We start from the raw sequence: 15,761 nt of genomic DNA on the forward strand, positions 1-15,761 counted from the left end.
GCGGTAGACTCGTAATCTGGTGAACCGGGTTTGATTCCCCGCTCCTCCACATGCAGCTGCTGGGTGACCTTGGGCTAGTCCAGGGGTCTGCAACCCGCGGCTCCGGAGCCACATGTGGCTCTTTTACACCTTTGCTGCGGCTCCGGGGCGGATACTAGCGAGGGGAGGAGGCGCATTGTGCGCCCCGACACTCCCCACTGTGGCGGGCGCTGTACTGGCTGTGACGTCGCATGGGGGCGGTGCGTGCGTTAGTCACGCACCGTCCCGATGTCACCTTCCCGCCCGCCCTCCTGCTACATTGTAAGGGGCATGTACGCTGGTCACCGCATTGAAAGGGGGCATGTACGCTGGTCACTGTTTTGAAGGGGAGTGAAGAACACACACACACAAAAAGGTAACTTGTTAATTTAACGTTTATTTCTATGAGGAGGAGTATTTCTGAGGGGTCAAACAAAGAAATAATAAAGTGACAGAAAAGTTATTTTTATAATGACGAGTTTTGCGGCTCCCAGTTCTTTTTTCTTCGGAAACGGGTCCAGGTGGCTCTTTTTGTCTTAAAGGTTGCAGACCCCTGGGCTAGTCACACTTCTCTGAAGTCTCTCAGCCCCACTCACCTCACAGAGTGTTTGTTATGGGGGAGGAAGGGAAAGGAGAATGTTAGCCGCTTTGAGACTCCTTCGGGTAGTGATAAAGCGGGATATCAAATCCAAACTCTTCACTACTTCAGGTTACAGACTCCGCTAACCCAGAAATGGTACCTTGGGTTAAGAACTTTGCTTCAGGATGAGGACAGAAATTGTGCTCTGGTGGTGCGGTGGCAGTGGGAGACCCCATTAGCTAAAGTGGTGCTTCAGGTTAAGAACAGTTTCAGGTTAAGAACGAACCTCCAGAATGAATTAAGTTCTTAACCCGAGGTACCACTGTATTGTCCAAAGACATACACACATTATGATTTCCATGTATTTCTCCACCCCACCCCGCTTGGCTTCCCCCCAGTCTCATTGAGTCGCTCAAATTCTGGCGGACTCGCTTCCTGCTGCTGCCGGCCTGCATCAGTGCCACCAAGCGCATCATGGAGGGTGAGGCGCACTGCGACGTCTACGGGGGCAAGGCTCGCTCGGACGAGGAGGAGTGGCAGCTCCTAGATGGCTTCATCCGCTTTGTGGAGGGGCTGAATCGCATCCGCAGGCGCCACCGGTCGGACCGGATGATCCGGGTGAGCCGGTGACCTGAGCCAGCGCTCTGTGAATTTTTGTGGGCCCGTTCACACATTCTTCAAGGCGTATCTAGACCTTGTGGCCAGCATGCTGACTTTTGGCAGGGAGCTGCTGTCAGCCCCGGCTCCCTCACAAGCCTACCTGCTCGTGATGCTCGTCAGTCTTTGTACCACTTGAGCTGTTTCTCCACACCCTTGCCAAATTAAAATACTCATGGGAGTCAAACAGGTATAAAACTGATGTAACATGTTCCTAGTGGAGACTGAGTTGAGGAGGGATTTTTCTAATCACAGTCCTACAGTTGAAGAGCTACTGAAATGTCATGTGACTTAATACCTGTGGCTCCATGGTAGAGTACAGGCCTCTCCCCACAACGTGGGAGTTACATTCCCAGGTAACGCACATGTGCATGAAATTGTGTATAGTGGGGAACAGCCTCTAAAAAGCCCGGAAACATTCTCAAAACCTCTGCAAACCCTTGAAAAAAAACCCTTTCAAAAACCAGCAGCACTTACCAGACTGGCACGAATCACTCCCTACAAACCATTCTCAAACTCCCAACTCTCCACAGGCCTCAAAGGTCAGTGCAAAGGCTTATGGGATTGAAGTTGCCAAGGCTAGCCATTTCCCCGCTCTTTTTGCGCCATTTTGCAGTTTAAACCGATTAATGATTTCCCAGTGCTGCACGTATGCATGGCCGCATGCGAGTCACACACACATAACTGGGGAGACTCCTGTACCGGGTCTGCATTCAGAAAGTCCCAGGTTCAGTCTCTTGGCATCTCCAGACTCCCTGCCTTAAAGACTAAGGAACCACTGCCAGCCAGTGTAGGGAGTACTGAGCTAGCCAGACCAATACTCTTGACTTAGTATAAGTCAGATTACGGTGTTCTTGTTACCTTTTTGTTTTCTCTTTGTGTTTCCCCCTCTTTCCTTTCCATTGCCCCCCAATGATCCCTTTCCATTTAGAAAGGGACCACTATGAAGGGCTTGCAGATGGCGGGTCCGCTTTCCGCTCATTCTTTGGAACCGTCCGGGCCACCCCCTCTGGGTAAGAAGGGGACCTCTGCGCTCTCGGCTCTGCTGGAGATGGAAGCCAGCCAAAAGTGAGTTGGGACACTAAGCAATGTGTTGAGTGTCATGAATTTTTAAAAAAATAGTTTTTATTAAGAATTTCGACATAACAAATTATCAAAAACATATCATCTTCATTTCCCCCCTCCCCAAGAAAAGCCCTCCCTCCCTCCCACCCACCCCCAGACTTCCCTCAGCTTTTCTCTCCGGTTTTTCAACACATATTATTCTCTGCATATTATAAAATTGTAAAGATCCTTAAATTATCTCTCTATTATGTTAACAATAATAAATTTATGTATGTTTATTCAAAGAGTGTCATGAATTCTACTCGTATTGATCCAGAGCAAATTCCAGCATATAATTAGCAGAGTAAAATCTAAAACACGTTGCTGGGTTCCCAAAGGCATAGACTAGAGGCAATTAATATTCCATCCAGCAGACCTTTACTGCTACTGGAAGGCAAATGAGCATAACTGTCACAAATCCAATACATTCAGGATTGGCACTGTCCATAAGAAATCCAGTTGCAGCAGACCTGACTTAAACTTAACAATAACTTATAATAAGACTAAAACCTTAACACTAAGCATACTATATATAGAACACCACACCAGAAGGAAAGAGAGATAGAAAAGAGTGAATCCCAGGCTCCTTCTGGCCTTATTATTATAGTCAGCGTGACCTTGACAGAAAGAGATAACAGAACCAGTTTAAGCCAGCTGTGCTCAGCTTTTCTGAAGGAATAACCCAAACATCATGAACCTTCTGCTTGTTTCTAGGCAGCATAGGAACTTATGTGTCAGCTAGAAACTTCCAGCTTGCACCTGTTTGTATCACGCAGAGAAGCTTCCAGAACCCTCTTGAATTCATTAGAATAGGAAAGATCTCTCCACATATAGGAAAGATCTCTCCACATCAGATCAATAATTTCTGAACCAGAGCAACCGACGTGACTTTGTGCAACAAGCCACATTCCGCACAGAAACACACATGCAGGTTGAAAGGGATGAGTGGGCAGGCAAACTGTTCTTGTGGTTACTTCCCGCAAATAAGAAGTGTGAGTTCATCCCTCTGCCTGCACTTTCTTCTCCAGGACCCTGGGAGAGCAGCAGGCAGCAGCGGCAGCAGCAGCACTTGCTGGGAAGAGCTCCAGCCAGCCAGCCGAGAACAGCAGCAGCATGGCCATGACACCGACGTATGTGGACAGTCCACGCAAGGTAAGGACACGGCCTCTGGGGCTTGGTTTCAAAGAGGCCACGTTTGCCCCATGCATGTTGCTGGCATGGACCCATCTGCTAACTCTTCCGGCTGAGCTGCAGCCTCACTCACTCCATGCGGGGTCATGACTCTGTTGTCTGTGTGAGGGAATTCCAGAGGGTTTGACCACACCGTCCAGGGAAATGTAAAGAGACACAATGAGGAATCTTGAGTGGTGTCTGTAACAGCTTCCGGTTTGGATGACTTTAAAAGCGGGGTTTGTCCCGTTCACTGAGGACAAGACCATCAGCGGCTGCAAGCCAGTGATAGCTGTACTCTCCCTCCTCTGTCAGAAGCAGTACACTGAGGAACCACAAGTGGGGAGAGCACTGCTACGTTCAGGTCTTGCTTGTGGTTGTCTTCTCTTTGGACTAGATGGGCCATTGGCCTAATCCAGCAGGCTCTTCTTGTGTTCTTACATGTGTACGTAGCCTTGTGCAAACGAGGGTCTGTGAGGAACTATTTGCAGCCCTTCCGCTTCAGCAGAATCCATCCAGTCCCTTTGGCTTGGTCCAGCTGCTGTGTTTTTGCTTTGGTTTTACACTGGCTTCTTCAAAACTTAACAAAAACACGGGTGGAGGGGGAGTTTCTCTGGGTCAGCCAGGCTAACTGGATTTGTGCATCCTTTAAAGGAGAGAGGGTGAAGGTGTGAAACAGGGAGCCGGTTTGGAAAAGACGTCGGACGGCCGTCCTCCCAAGCCTTTGTAAATGTTCGCCGTGCTGAACGTCCTTTGCGTTGGTGTTTCAGTGTGATCTATCGGCAGTGCGGAGCAGTTAATCAGGTTGAAATTAAAATAAGCTGAATGTGCTGGCATTTTATGCCTTTTCTGATAACATCGTCGGCCTGGATAGCTCAGTTGGTTAGAGCGTGGTGGTGCCAGGGCTGCAGGTTCGATCCCCATATGGCAGTGGTGGCCAAACTTGGCCCTCCATCTGTTTTGGAACTATAGTTCCCATCATCCGTGGCCACTGGTCCTGTTAGCTAGGGATGATGGGAGTTGTAGTCCAAAAACAGCTGTAGGGCCAAGTTTGGCCACCACTGCCATATGGGTACAGCTGCATAGTCCTGCAATACAGGGCATTGGACTAGATGATCCTCAGGGTCCCTTCCATTTCTACAATTCTGTGATTCTATGAAGGGCAGAGGATTGGAGCTCTTGGGAGTTCTAAAAGTGCATCGCATTATTATCCCAGTATTGCAGAGAATGGGTTGAAGCTGAAACCCAGTGCCTTGCTTCTGCTACCAACTGGCAAAGTAGCCTCAGGCAAGGTTTAAGATGGAGTTAATGCAGTTCCCCTGCTTAGTCACACCATGCTAGGAGTCACCTTGGCTCTTAAGACCCAGGCTGTGTATCTAGGAAACTGCTGCACCAAGAAAGGCATTAGATGCACCATCATGGAGCAAAGGCCTCTCCTGATCACATGTGAAAATCCTGGAGAAACACCACCCTCCCAGTGAAACTGAGAAATAAAGTTATGCATGGCAAGGAGAGATGCTGCAGCTCATGGACATACAGTGAAACTGAATGTTGGAGAATTCAGGATGGGTGAAAGAAAGTCCTTTTTCACACAAGAGTTAAACTTCCAGAGGCAATGATGGCCAACAGCTTATGAGAGTCTTTGGAAGAGGATTCAACAAATCGATGGAGGGGGATAAGGCTATGTTCTCACTCCACTGGTGGAGACAGTAAATGCCTCTGGATACCAGTTGCTAGAAACCACAGAAGGGGAGAGCGCTGTTGTTGTACTCATGTCCTGCTTGTGGGTTTCCCTTGGCAACATACAGTAGACCTCCCCGCTCCAGGAAAGACACCCGCTTGCGCCCCTTCCCCATACTTTGAATGGATGATGTGCTTGCAGGAAAGCGGGCGTGTTTTGCATGCCTTCCCATTGCTATGCAACCTTCCTTGCTTCTTGAAATTAAGAGCCCCCATGCTGTTATGCTAGGGCCTTGTGGTCAGGGCAGTGGAAAAGTCCAGAATGTGGACAGGGATTGAGCACAAAATTTGGTTTGCTTGGAATCTCAGCTTGCTTGCTTGCTTGCTTGCTTGCTTGCTTGCTTGCTTGTCCGTTTGTTTGAAGGGCAAGTTTCTAGCCCTCATGCCTGAGAGGAAAGCATGTGGGAGATGCCTGACGAAATCCCAGACACCAGAGGAATGGTGGAGTTAGATGTTTAATGCCTGCAAGAAGTATCTGTGTCATTTCGCTCTTCCCGTGGCAAGCAAAGCAGATTCAAGATGCAGAGGTCATGCATGCTGCAGAATTTTGATTCCCAGGGTGCATGGATCCCTAATGACTTTGTTTTCAGGGTGTGGAAGCCCTCCTGGCCCGGCATGCGGTGCTTCAAAGTGCTTGCACTTTTCACCCTGGGGGAGGCCCCTCTCTGGGTGCTGGAGGTGTTTCCTCCCCATTCCTTGCCGCCTCCTTTGCCCTTCCTCCTCTTCCTGATGGTGACAGTTCTGCACAAACGTGTGTCTTCCTCCCCCATCTTGTTCCTGCTGCTGCCACCCACGGCTTTTTGCTCTGATGCCTTCAGGATGGGACCTTCTTTGTGGAGTATGTCCGGAGCCCACGCACAGCATCTGCCTTCCACACGCAGGTCAGTTTCCTGACAGGCCCCTGCTGTCCCTTGGCGCAGCTGGTCTTTCTAGCGGAGCCCTATTATCTCTCCCTCTGCTACCACTTCTGTTCTGCTCTTCCTGGGTGCTTATGGAACTCCCTCCCACTGGAGGCAGTGATGCTGGGATTGTTTAAAAGAGGGTTAGACAAAACAACAGAGGAGAATAAGGATATCAGTGGCCATCGGCCATGACGGCTATGCTCTGCTTCCACAGTCCAAGGCAGTGATGCTTCTGAATGCCAGTTTCTGCAAACCACAGGGAGACTTGTCTTGCACTCATCCCTGGCTTGCAGGTTTCCCAGAAGGGGCAACTGGTTGGCCTCCTTGAGGAACTGGAGGCTGGACTAGATGGGCCACTGGCCTGATGTCTTCTCTCCTATTGGGCCCTGAGGATTCTGCATCCCAGAAGGCTCACACCGTCCTCTGCAGCCAGGCAAGACCTTTTTTTCTGTGCGTGACCTCCTTCTAACGGTTTTGAGAGGCAGAGGATGCTGGAATTGCAGGAGGTGGAGGGAGGGAGGGAGGATGAAAGTGCCATTGGGAACATGCAGTACCGGTTAATATATAATGAGAGCTGTTCGTTCCTCTTCAGAGAAGGCTGGAGGGGATCCAGGGCGAGGCTGGCTCTGCGATTCCAAGCAGAGCATCTGTTCCTCCTGGCTGCTGAGACAGTGTCATGTAGGTGGTGAGGGGGGAGAGTGTGAGGGTGTGAAGTGCGGGGCAGCGGGGAGGTGTCACATAAGCTGGGCCTGCAGGAAACCATCCGTCCCCAAGCGGGGAGGGGGCTGCAATGACGCTATTTGTTCTTCTTTCCCCCACCCTCCCTTTTTAATCGTTTTTTGTTGCCTTCTTGCAAAGTGAAATAAGAGTCAATAGAACTTAAATAACTGCTTAAATAACCTGAAGAGGGTTTCTTGTGTTCAGAAAGATAATGAAGGTTGCAAATCACCTGACTGTGGTGTGAACTGAAACGCCTCTGGGAAAACAAAAAACAGATTGTCTCTCAACTCGGAACTCTGATTTAGAGATGCTGGTGGAGGGTTTTGAAAGCGGCTGAGATTTTATTCGTTTGTCGCCTTCATCTCCCACCTTTTTCTCCAAGGAGCTCAAGGTGACGTACATGGTTCCCCCTTTCCTCATTGAATCCCCACAACACCTCTGTGAGGTAGGTCAGGCAGGAACAGACCTGAGGCCAGGCCTAGTGACCTTTGTCGTCGAGTGGGAAATTGAGCCCTAGTCTCCCAGGTCCAAGTCGGATGCTCTACCATTGAACCACACCTTCAAAGGAATTAGGAGGACGGTATCCATTAACGATTGCTTGTGAAATGAGATGGAAGTTTTGCTCAGCGTCGGAACAGATTCATAGATGCTCAAGACAATCGTTAATTTTAAGACCTTAATTTGGACTGTGATGGCTCCCTCTCTTCCCTTAGCCCGCTGCCGGCTGAGGCCTTCAGTGCTTCATTTGTGCACATGCACCCCAGTGCCTCATCTACCAAAGCTTTGACATACTGTGTTGTTAGCAGCAGATGGGATCCGTTTTGGGGGCAGCTGGCCTCGTTTTGACGCGGAGGCTTTTGAGGCTCGCATTCCTTCCAGAAGGTTCTTTGTTGTTCATTCCACCGCAACTCCCAAGCCTTCCCTTGGATCGTCCCACTTTACAGTCCTTGGGGGGGGGGGGAACGTTCTGTGTCATCACACAAGCTGCAAGCCCGACTGGTCAGAAGGGAGGAGGAGGAGAACATCTCAGCTCTTCTCCCCTTCACCGAAAACTCAAATTTTATGTTATTGCGTTTCAAACCACCTTTTTTTCCTCCTAAGGAGCTCCAGGTGACGTACATGGTTCCTCACCTCCTCTTTTAACCCCCTCCCCCAAACAGCCCTTGAGATACCGTATTTTTCGCTCTATAAGACGCACTTTCCCCCTCCTGAAACGTAAGGGGAAATGTGTGTGTGTCTTATGGAGTGAATGCAGGCTGCGCAGCTATCCCAGAAGCCAGAAGAGCAAGAGGGATCGGTGCGCAGCGATCCCTCTTGCTTTTCTAGCTTCAGGGATAGCCACGCAAAGCCTCTTGAGCGCAACTCTTCGCTCAAGAGGCTTTGCGTTGCTTTCTTTTTTCTTGTTTTCCTCCTCTAAAAACTAGGTGTGTCTTATGGTCCGGTGCATCTTGTGCAGCGAAAAATATGGTAGCTTGGGCTACGAGGCAATGATTGGCCCATCCAAGGTCACACGCCTAGTGAGCTTCATAGTCAAGTGGAGATTTGAACCCTGGTCTCCCACATCCTAGTTCCAACATACTAACTACTACACTGCATTGGCTCTCTTGAGGGCTTATCTTAAACAGAAGAGGCAACTCGCACAATTTCGTAATCCAGGGTTCTGGTTTTTTCAGTAAGGTTGTGAAAGGCAAAACACTTCCCATGAGCTGAGAGGAAGCAGTAATTGTCCCAAGAAAGGAGCAGAACTGGAGGCAGCAGTGCTTTCTGGAGACCAGTTGCTGGACACCTCGGGAAGGGAAGAGGGCTCTGGTGCCTGGGTCCTGCTTCCAGGTTTCCAACCCCACAGGCATGTGGTTGGCCCCTGTGAGAACAGGGCGCTGGACAAGATGGTCTCTTGGCTTCATTCAGCCGAGCTCTTCTTAATGTTCTTCTGTGGACCCTGAACTCCGCTGCCAGACAGGTTGGCCTCTCATCACCTCGCGACAGGATTCCTCTCCAGGGAATGAGGAAGGGGCCACAGAGCGGCCATCCCCACACTCTTAGCAAACCACAGTTCCCGGGATTCTTTGGGGGCAGCCATGTGCTTTCGATGATGGTCTGGGGAATTGCACTTGTGGTGCTGTGCTCTACAAAATACCACAGCGTGGTGACTCCAAAATGGGCATTTCCCAGCACTCTGAAATGCCTTCCTTCTACCATAGGCAAAGCATCATGTATTGGTTGCTCCGGGTGTCTTCTAAAGTCTAATCTTCCTGCCCAGGTTTTCCCTGATCCAGAAGACTGGAACCTGAAATTACTGAATGTCTGTTTCTATAATACTGTTTTCATGTTTTGTATCTCTGAGGTTATTAAAAAACAACAACTTTTATTGGGTTTTTATGTCGTATTTATATATGGCTTTTCAATATCAGTCGGTTTATATTAATGCTGCTAAATTAAATAAATGAATTGCGCCCACAGAGGAGTTGCCTTTCTTTTCCTCCTCAGGTCTCGATTGATCAGACAGCCCCTGCCACTCTTGAAGGCATTGCGCTGAGCAACGCAAGCCAGTCCACAGACAGGAGCATCAGCCAAGCCTTTGCCAGCTCCCAGAACTTAGGAGACCAGGGATCTGCCACATCTGGTTCCGTCGAGAACAGGTGAGCCGGTTGCCACAGGTAAGAAGGCTCGTTGTGGGCCTGTCTAGTCTGTATACCTACGAAATTACCTTTCCTCATACATTCCCACTCGGCCACTCTGATCAGCGGAACTGTGCCACATAACAACTGTTCCTCATTTGTAAGAAATAGATTTATTTTTTTTTAGTGTGGCAGCACCTAGACTTTGGAACTCCCTGCCACTTGAGATCAGGCAGAAACCTTCGCTATATTCTTTTTGGCACCTCTTAAATACATTTTTTGTTTAGACAAGCCTTTCCAGATGTTTAGAGAGTCGGTGCAAGTTTTAATCTGTTTTTTATTGTTATTTTAACTTTTTGAATGTTTTAAATTGTGGTTGTTTTTCTGATTGATAACTTGATCGTCTTTTTTGTAAACTGCTTTGAGAGGTTTAAAAACAAACAAATCAAGCAGTGTATAAATTTTATGAAATAAATGTAATAAAATAAATCTCCCGGGCTGTCCCAGACTTGAGATGACACAGCTATATTGTCTAGAGTTAACTTTTTGTAAAATCTGTACGGGCAGCAGAGCAACTGTACCTGAATTACAGAAGCTGGTAGATGTTTAGGCTCCTGCTTTCCAAAAGCCCTGGCATGGCCTTGAAAGGAGAACAGACTTTTGATAATGGAGAGAGACTTAAGGAAAGAGACAAAGGTAGAGAAAATGAAGTCCTGCTTCGTGCAGCAGATAGCTAGTTAAACTATGGGACAGAAGGCAGTGAAGTCCACAAACCTAGACTGGGTTTAAAAGCGGATTGCACAAATTCGTGGAGGAGAGGCTTACTGATGACTACTAGCTATGATGGCTTTGCTGTGCCTCCATGTTTGTGAGGAGCGGAGGACGGACTCCCCACTCCACCCCCGCTTGGCCTGATCCAGCAGGTTTTTCTTACGTTCGAAGCAGCTGGAGGGCCTTAAGTAGTTAGGGAAGGCTGCCTGAAATGAGCCAAATTGAGCTGGTGGTTAAATATATTTATAAAGTGTTGGGTTTTTTAACTTTGCAGCTCTCAGCCATCCTCAGCAAGCTCCCTGACCTCATCCTCTACTTTGATAGAGATCCTTGAAGCCATGAAGCACCCCACGTAAGGGCAACCTCTCTCTCTCTCTCTCTCTCTCTCTCTCTCTCTCTCTCTCTCTCTCTCTCTCTCCTCTTAGGCAGTCAACATGAAGCTACCCCGTGCAGAGTCAGGTCATGGGTCCATCTAGCTCAGTATTGTCCACACTGGCTGGCAGAGACTCCAGGGTTTCAGATGGGGGGTTGTCTCTCCCATTTCTACCTAGAGATGCTGTCAGAACTTTAACCTGGGGGCCTTCTGCTTGCAAAGCAGATGCTACGGCCCTGCCCCTAAAAATAAGGTTTCTAGTCCTCATGCTTCTGAATAAAGGGCCGGTGTAACTGGGAAGCAGCCTCAAACAGAGTGTCGCAGGAGCGTGCCAGTCAGTAATAAAGAGTTGGAGTTAACTCGTTATTACCAAAAGCACGAATTCCACAGACTTGGTTGAGTGTCAGGCCTAGTGAACAGAGCAGCTCATTCCTGCTGGTCTTACTCCATGAATTTCAGTTGCCAAGACTGAAAGTCCCTGCCTTCTCTCAGCCCATCTAAGTCCCCTCCTCTCCAGGGCTTTTCCCAAGCAATTGGAGACTGTGCCTGCGTGCATTCAACCAACCTCCTCTCTGCCCTTTTACTGCCTCTCCTGGTTCTGGGAGACAAGGCGGGAAGAGAGTTTGTTGCAGCAGGAGGGGAAGACACTCGTGACTCTTCGCCAGCCTGATTCAGCTTTGCCTCTTGCTCCCCCCCCCCCACTCTTTCCAGCCTCCTCTTCTGCCTCTGATTCTGGACTGCTCTCTGTCACAGACTCCTCCAGCTCACTAAGCTCTGACACCTTTTTCCAGTCTGCTCCCTCGGACCACTCATCATTGCCCCACCACCACTCCCTGAGCTCTGAGCAGTCTTCCCTCGGTGGCTCCCAACCTGGTGCCTCCCACCACTCCTCTGCAGCCATCCGGTTCATGACACCAAGCTTGTTCAGTGTTCGTCTACATGGACGGGCCGTGGCTCTCTGGATAGGAGTCTTTCTCCCAGCCCTACCTAGCAATGCCATTAGGGATTGAACTTGTGCGTGCAAAGCAGATGGTCTGCCACTGAACTGTAGCCTTCCCCAGCCCAGATAGTCTTAGTATCCTTCTCCAGAAAAGCAGACCACAAGTGGATACACCTGCATGTCAAGGGCTGGCAAGGGGAACAATATTAACCCTGCCTGTGTTAACATTCTGTCCCTTCTCCCGCTGGGCTTCAGCACAGGGATCCAGCTGCTGTCAGAACAGAAGGGGCTCTCCCCGACCTGCTTCATCAGCGCGGAGGTGGTCCACTGGCTGGTGAACATGGTGGAAGGGGTGCAGACCCAGGCCATGGCCATTGACATCATGCAGGTGAGAAGAGCGCGCACACATGCCTGTGTGGCTTGCTACCCTGAACCAGGTGCAATTGAGACCTTTGCTTTACCAGGGTGCTAATGGGCATGAAAAGTGCCTCCCTTGGGCAGTAGGAAAGGCAAAAGACTTCAGCGATGGGCAGAGGGGTCCCAGGCAGTGTTCAAGAGCAGAAGGCGGAGGCCCACCCCCGCCATATTTTCAGCTCTTCACTTCCCCCCATAGTGCTGAATGCGTGCATAAACACCCACTCAAGTCATAAGGGGGTGGAATACAAGGTGCAGTTGAGAGGACCCCTACTGGGATGGTGGGTGAGCCTGGCCCCCAGGCCCTGGAGACGATGTGCCCTCCTGTCATCCCTGGAGACTCTAACCCTGCTTCTGTCTGCAGAAAATGCTGGACGAGCAGCTCATCACCCATGCCTCAGGAGAGGCCCTTCGCACCTTCATCTATGGGTTTTACTTCTACAAGATCATGGAAGACAAGGAGCAGGAGCGAGGTCAGGCTATGTGTGGTGAAAGGCAACTTGAACCCCTTGCGGAGGCTTGGGTGGGTGTTTGGTGGGGGGGGGGCTTCCTCAGGGATGCTGGTCTTGCAATGGTAGCTCTGGGCATCCTGCAAAGCTGACGCAACACGCCATTTCACAGGGATCTCTCCTCCTTTTCTTCCTGCAGTGGGAATCCAGCAGCCAGCCATGTGGCACACGGCCGCCAAGGACGACTTTTCTGCCTTCCAACGGAAGTGGTTTGAGGTGGCCTTCGTGGCCGAGGAGCTCCTCCACTCTGAGATCCCGGCTTTCCTTTTGCCTTGGCTACCCAGCCGCCCGGCCTCCTACGCCAGCAGGCACAGCTCCTTCAGCCGCAGCTTTGGAGGACGGAGCCAGGCAGCTGCGCTGTTAGGTGAGATGGTGGCTGCAGGTGGCCAGGGGAGAGTTGAGCCCTTGCGGCTGTCAGAAACGCCACAGAGTTCATGATGTGTGCATAAGAGGAAGAGAGGGTTTAAACCAGGCACTGTCAAGCAGGCACCTTCCAGATGCTGGTTGGGGGAAGTAGCCCAGAACATCTCAAGGGCAGCAGGAACATTGTAGGGCTGGGTAATCTAAACCTAACTGCAATATACTACTTTAACAAGCTTTCAGAGTGGGGCTGAGAAGCTGGCATTTTAGATGGTCAAATATATCCTGTGGCCTCACTTTTCAAGACCACCAATAAACAGAGATAAGAATTAATCTCCGATTCGGGCAGAACGTGAAATATTACTTAACCGAACTGTTCATCTTGCCGCCATATAATATTAGGTGTAGTCCATCTCCAATGTTCTGATTCCCCCCCCCCTCAATAAAAATTGCATTAAATCATTAAATGGAGGGGGTAGAAATGTAGGGTTGGAATGGTACTCACAAGGGTCCTTTAGTCCAATTGGCTGCGATGCAGGAATTACAGCTAAAAAATGGCTGACAGATGGCCATCCAACCTTCATCTAAAAACCCCCAGTGAAGGAGAGCCTACTTGTTCTGAGGGGTCCAGTCCACTGTTGGAAAAGGCTGGTTAAAACAGCTGCCCCTAAAACCAGCACCCCCTGCTGAGCATACATAGGAAGCTGCCTTATGTACTGAATCAGGCCCATTGCTGAGACCCTTCTGCATTGTTCACTCAGAGATAAGTCCTGTTCAGCAAAGGTCCCTTGTGCCTTTCATTAGAAGCTTCCTCCTTGTAGTTCCCCCACTCTTAATGGCTTCCTGCTGTTCTGGTTCCCTGACCCACGGCAGCTGCCACAGTGCCCGAACAGCGGACGGTGACACTGGACGTGGACATCAACAACCGCACGGACCGCCTGGAGTGGTGCAGCTGCTACTACCACGGCAATTTCTCCCTCAACGCCGCCTTCGAGATCAAGCTGCACTGGATGGCTGTGACGGCGGCCGTTCTCTTTGAGATGGTGAGAGGGGTTGGGTAGGACTGTTCCTTGCTGAGAACTGGCAATAGAGAGTCGAAGGGTGGGCCTGTTTCTTTGGTGCGAGGAAATAACAGCACTGCTGTAGTTACACCTAGAATTGTGGAGTTATCTAGGTTTCCGTTGTCCTGCTGAAGAATTTAGTCGTAAACCACAAGTTTGTGGTGTTGCTGTGCCCTCATATGGGCCCTGGCCAGTAGCTCCTCTAGGCCTTTCTACCTCTCTCTCTCTCTCTCTCTCTCTCTCTCTTCCTCAGTGTGGCTCTGCTCCTTCTCCTTCCAGGTCCAAGGTTGGCATCGCAAAGCCACTTCCTGCGGGTTTCTGCTGGTTCCTGTCCTCGAAGGCCCGTTTGCGCTGCCCAGTTACTTGTACGGAGACCCCCTTCGAGCCCAGCTCTTTATCCCTCTCAACATTAGCTGCCTGGTGAAGGAGGGCACCGAGCACCTCTTTGATGGTAAGGAAGAGAGGGAGGCAGTGGCACCTTGGTGACTCAGGTGAGAGTGGAAGGTCTGGCCTGTTCCCCCGGCATAAAGCCCAGCAGTGTCGCTCTTGGCTCTGCTTGGGTCCTGTGGAATCTGAAGTTGGGTGCATGGGAAATTTCGGTCTTGTGGAGCACTCTACCGATAGAGATTCAGCGGGCGCCTTCCGTTCCAGCTTTGAAATGCCTGCTGAAAACTCTTCTGTTCTGCCAGGCCAATTAACTTCTGCAATGGTTAATTGATGTATGTTTTAACTTTTTCATGTCTGGTTTTATGGCTTTATTGCTGTAAACTGCTTTGATTTATTTTTTTGAACCAGCAGTATACAATTATTATTTTTTTAACAAATAAATCATAATAATTAAATTAGGAAAGGTGTTGTTTGCACCTGCTGGTGACAGGAGGAGATTTCCTTTGCTCAGTTTCAAAACTCTGCTCACTGTGGCGCTTGGATTTGGGCAAGGAGGTAGTCAGTGCTCATGCATTCCTCATTGTCAGTCTCTCCCTCCTTCCTGCCCTGTCTCAGATTGGCATGGAAAACACTCACTTAAATTATTGTGTGTGTGTCCTAATTTCCCTGATAAGTTACCCATAGATTTGTTTAGGCTTCTCCTCCTTCTGGATCCTCCTCCAGTTTTAGTTCCTGCCTTCACCAAAAGCTGATGGGTTACCTCCTCCTCCTCCTCCTCCCCCCTCCTCCTTTTGTCATCTGGTGTATACTCTGTGGGGGCGTTTTGGAGGTGCTGTATTTTCCCCTCCTGGTTTAAAACTCTGAGCCCCTGTCCCTCTTGCACCCAGGACACAGCTCTCTGGCATGTAGGATCTGAGAAGATGATCTGCCTCCAGATCTGCCTCTTGCTCACCTGACTAGAAGGAAGCCTAGGGCAGCAACTCCTACAGAGGTGCAGCAGGTGCACTCCTCTGAGGGCGGATCATTCTACTGCATCTACTGGTGCCATTTCAGTAGAGACAGAATCTCCTTTTGGACTACACCTCCCATCAATCCCCAGCATCATAATGCTGGCTGGGGGGGTGATGATGATGGTGATGATGATAATAATAATTTTTTTTTTATTTATACCCCGCACTCCCCGGCCAAAACTGGGCTCAGAGTGGCTAACATCAAATGTATAACACATTAACATAAAATCAGGAAATCAATTAAATTACACCCTAAAATCAGATCAGGATCAGAATAAAATCCAATCAGATGGCAACCTGCAGATTAGGGTTGGGGACCTTAAATGGCAGTAGTACAAAACTTCTAGAGAACACGAGGTTGGTGAAGACTGGAATTTGGCAGCTTTCAACACTCTTAAGGGGAGGTGGGGCGCTGTAGTCTCCCAAG

General features: G+C 49.7%; 1 protein-coding gene across 10 annotated transcripts in view; it reads left to right on the forward strand.

Annotated features, from left to right (window-relative positions):
* DEPDC5 (DEP domain containing 5, GATOR1 subcomplex subunit) overlaps nt 1-15,761 on the forward strand; it is a 55,016-nt gene that overhangs the window by 35,298 nt on the left and 3,957 nt on the right. For 5 of the 10 annotated variants that reach the window (XM_083478430.1, XM_083478434.1, XM_083478432.1 and 2 more), the window contains exons 30-40: nt 997-1,216; nt 2,187-2,323; nt 3,388-3,511; nt 6,088-6,150; nt 9,379-9,530; nt 10,555-10,632; nt 11,849-11,981; nt 12,372-12,480; nt 12,656-12,880; nt 13,750-13,919; nt 14,217-14,388. In XM_083478430.1, coding sequence (XP_083334556.1) covers nt 997-1,216; nt 2,187-2,323; nt 3,388-3,511; nt 6,088-6,150; nt 9,379-9,530; nt 10,555-10,632; nt 11,849-11,981; nt 12,372-12,480; nt 12,656-12,880; nt 13,750-13,919; nt 14,217-14,388 — 1,583 coding nt within the window. The remainder of the gene's footprint in view (nt 1-996; nt 1,217-2,186; nt 2,324-3,387; nt 3,512-6,087; nt 6,151-9,378; nt 9,531-10,554; nt 10,633-11,848; nt 11,982-12,371; nt 12,481-12,655; nt 12,881-13,749; nt 13,920-14,216; nt 14,389-15,761) is intronic. The other 5 variants (XM_083478431.1, XM_083478436.1, XM_083478438.1 and 2 more) reach the window with 1 other exon arrangement.

Source organism: Podarcis liolepis (genome assembly GCF_965112155.1).
Source record: "Podarcis liolepis genome assembly, chromosome: 15".
Taxonomy (NCBI): Eukaryota; Metazoa; Chordata; class Lepidosauria; order Squamata; family Lacertidae; genus Podarcis; species Podarcis liolepis.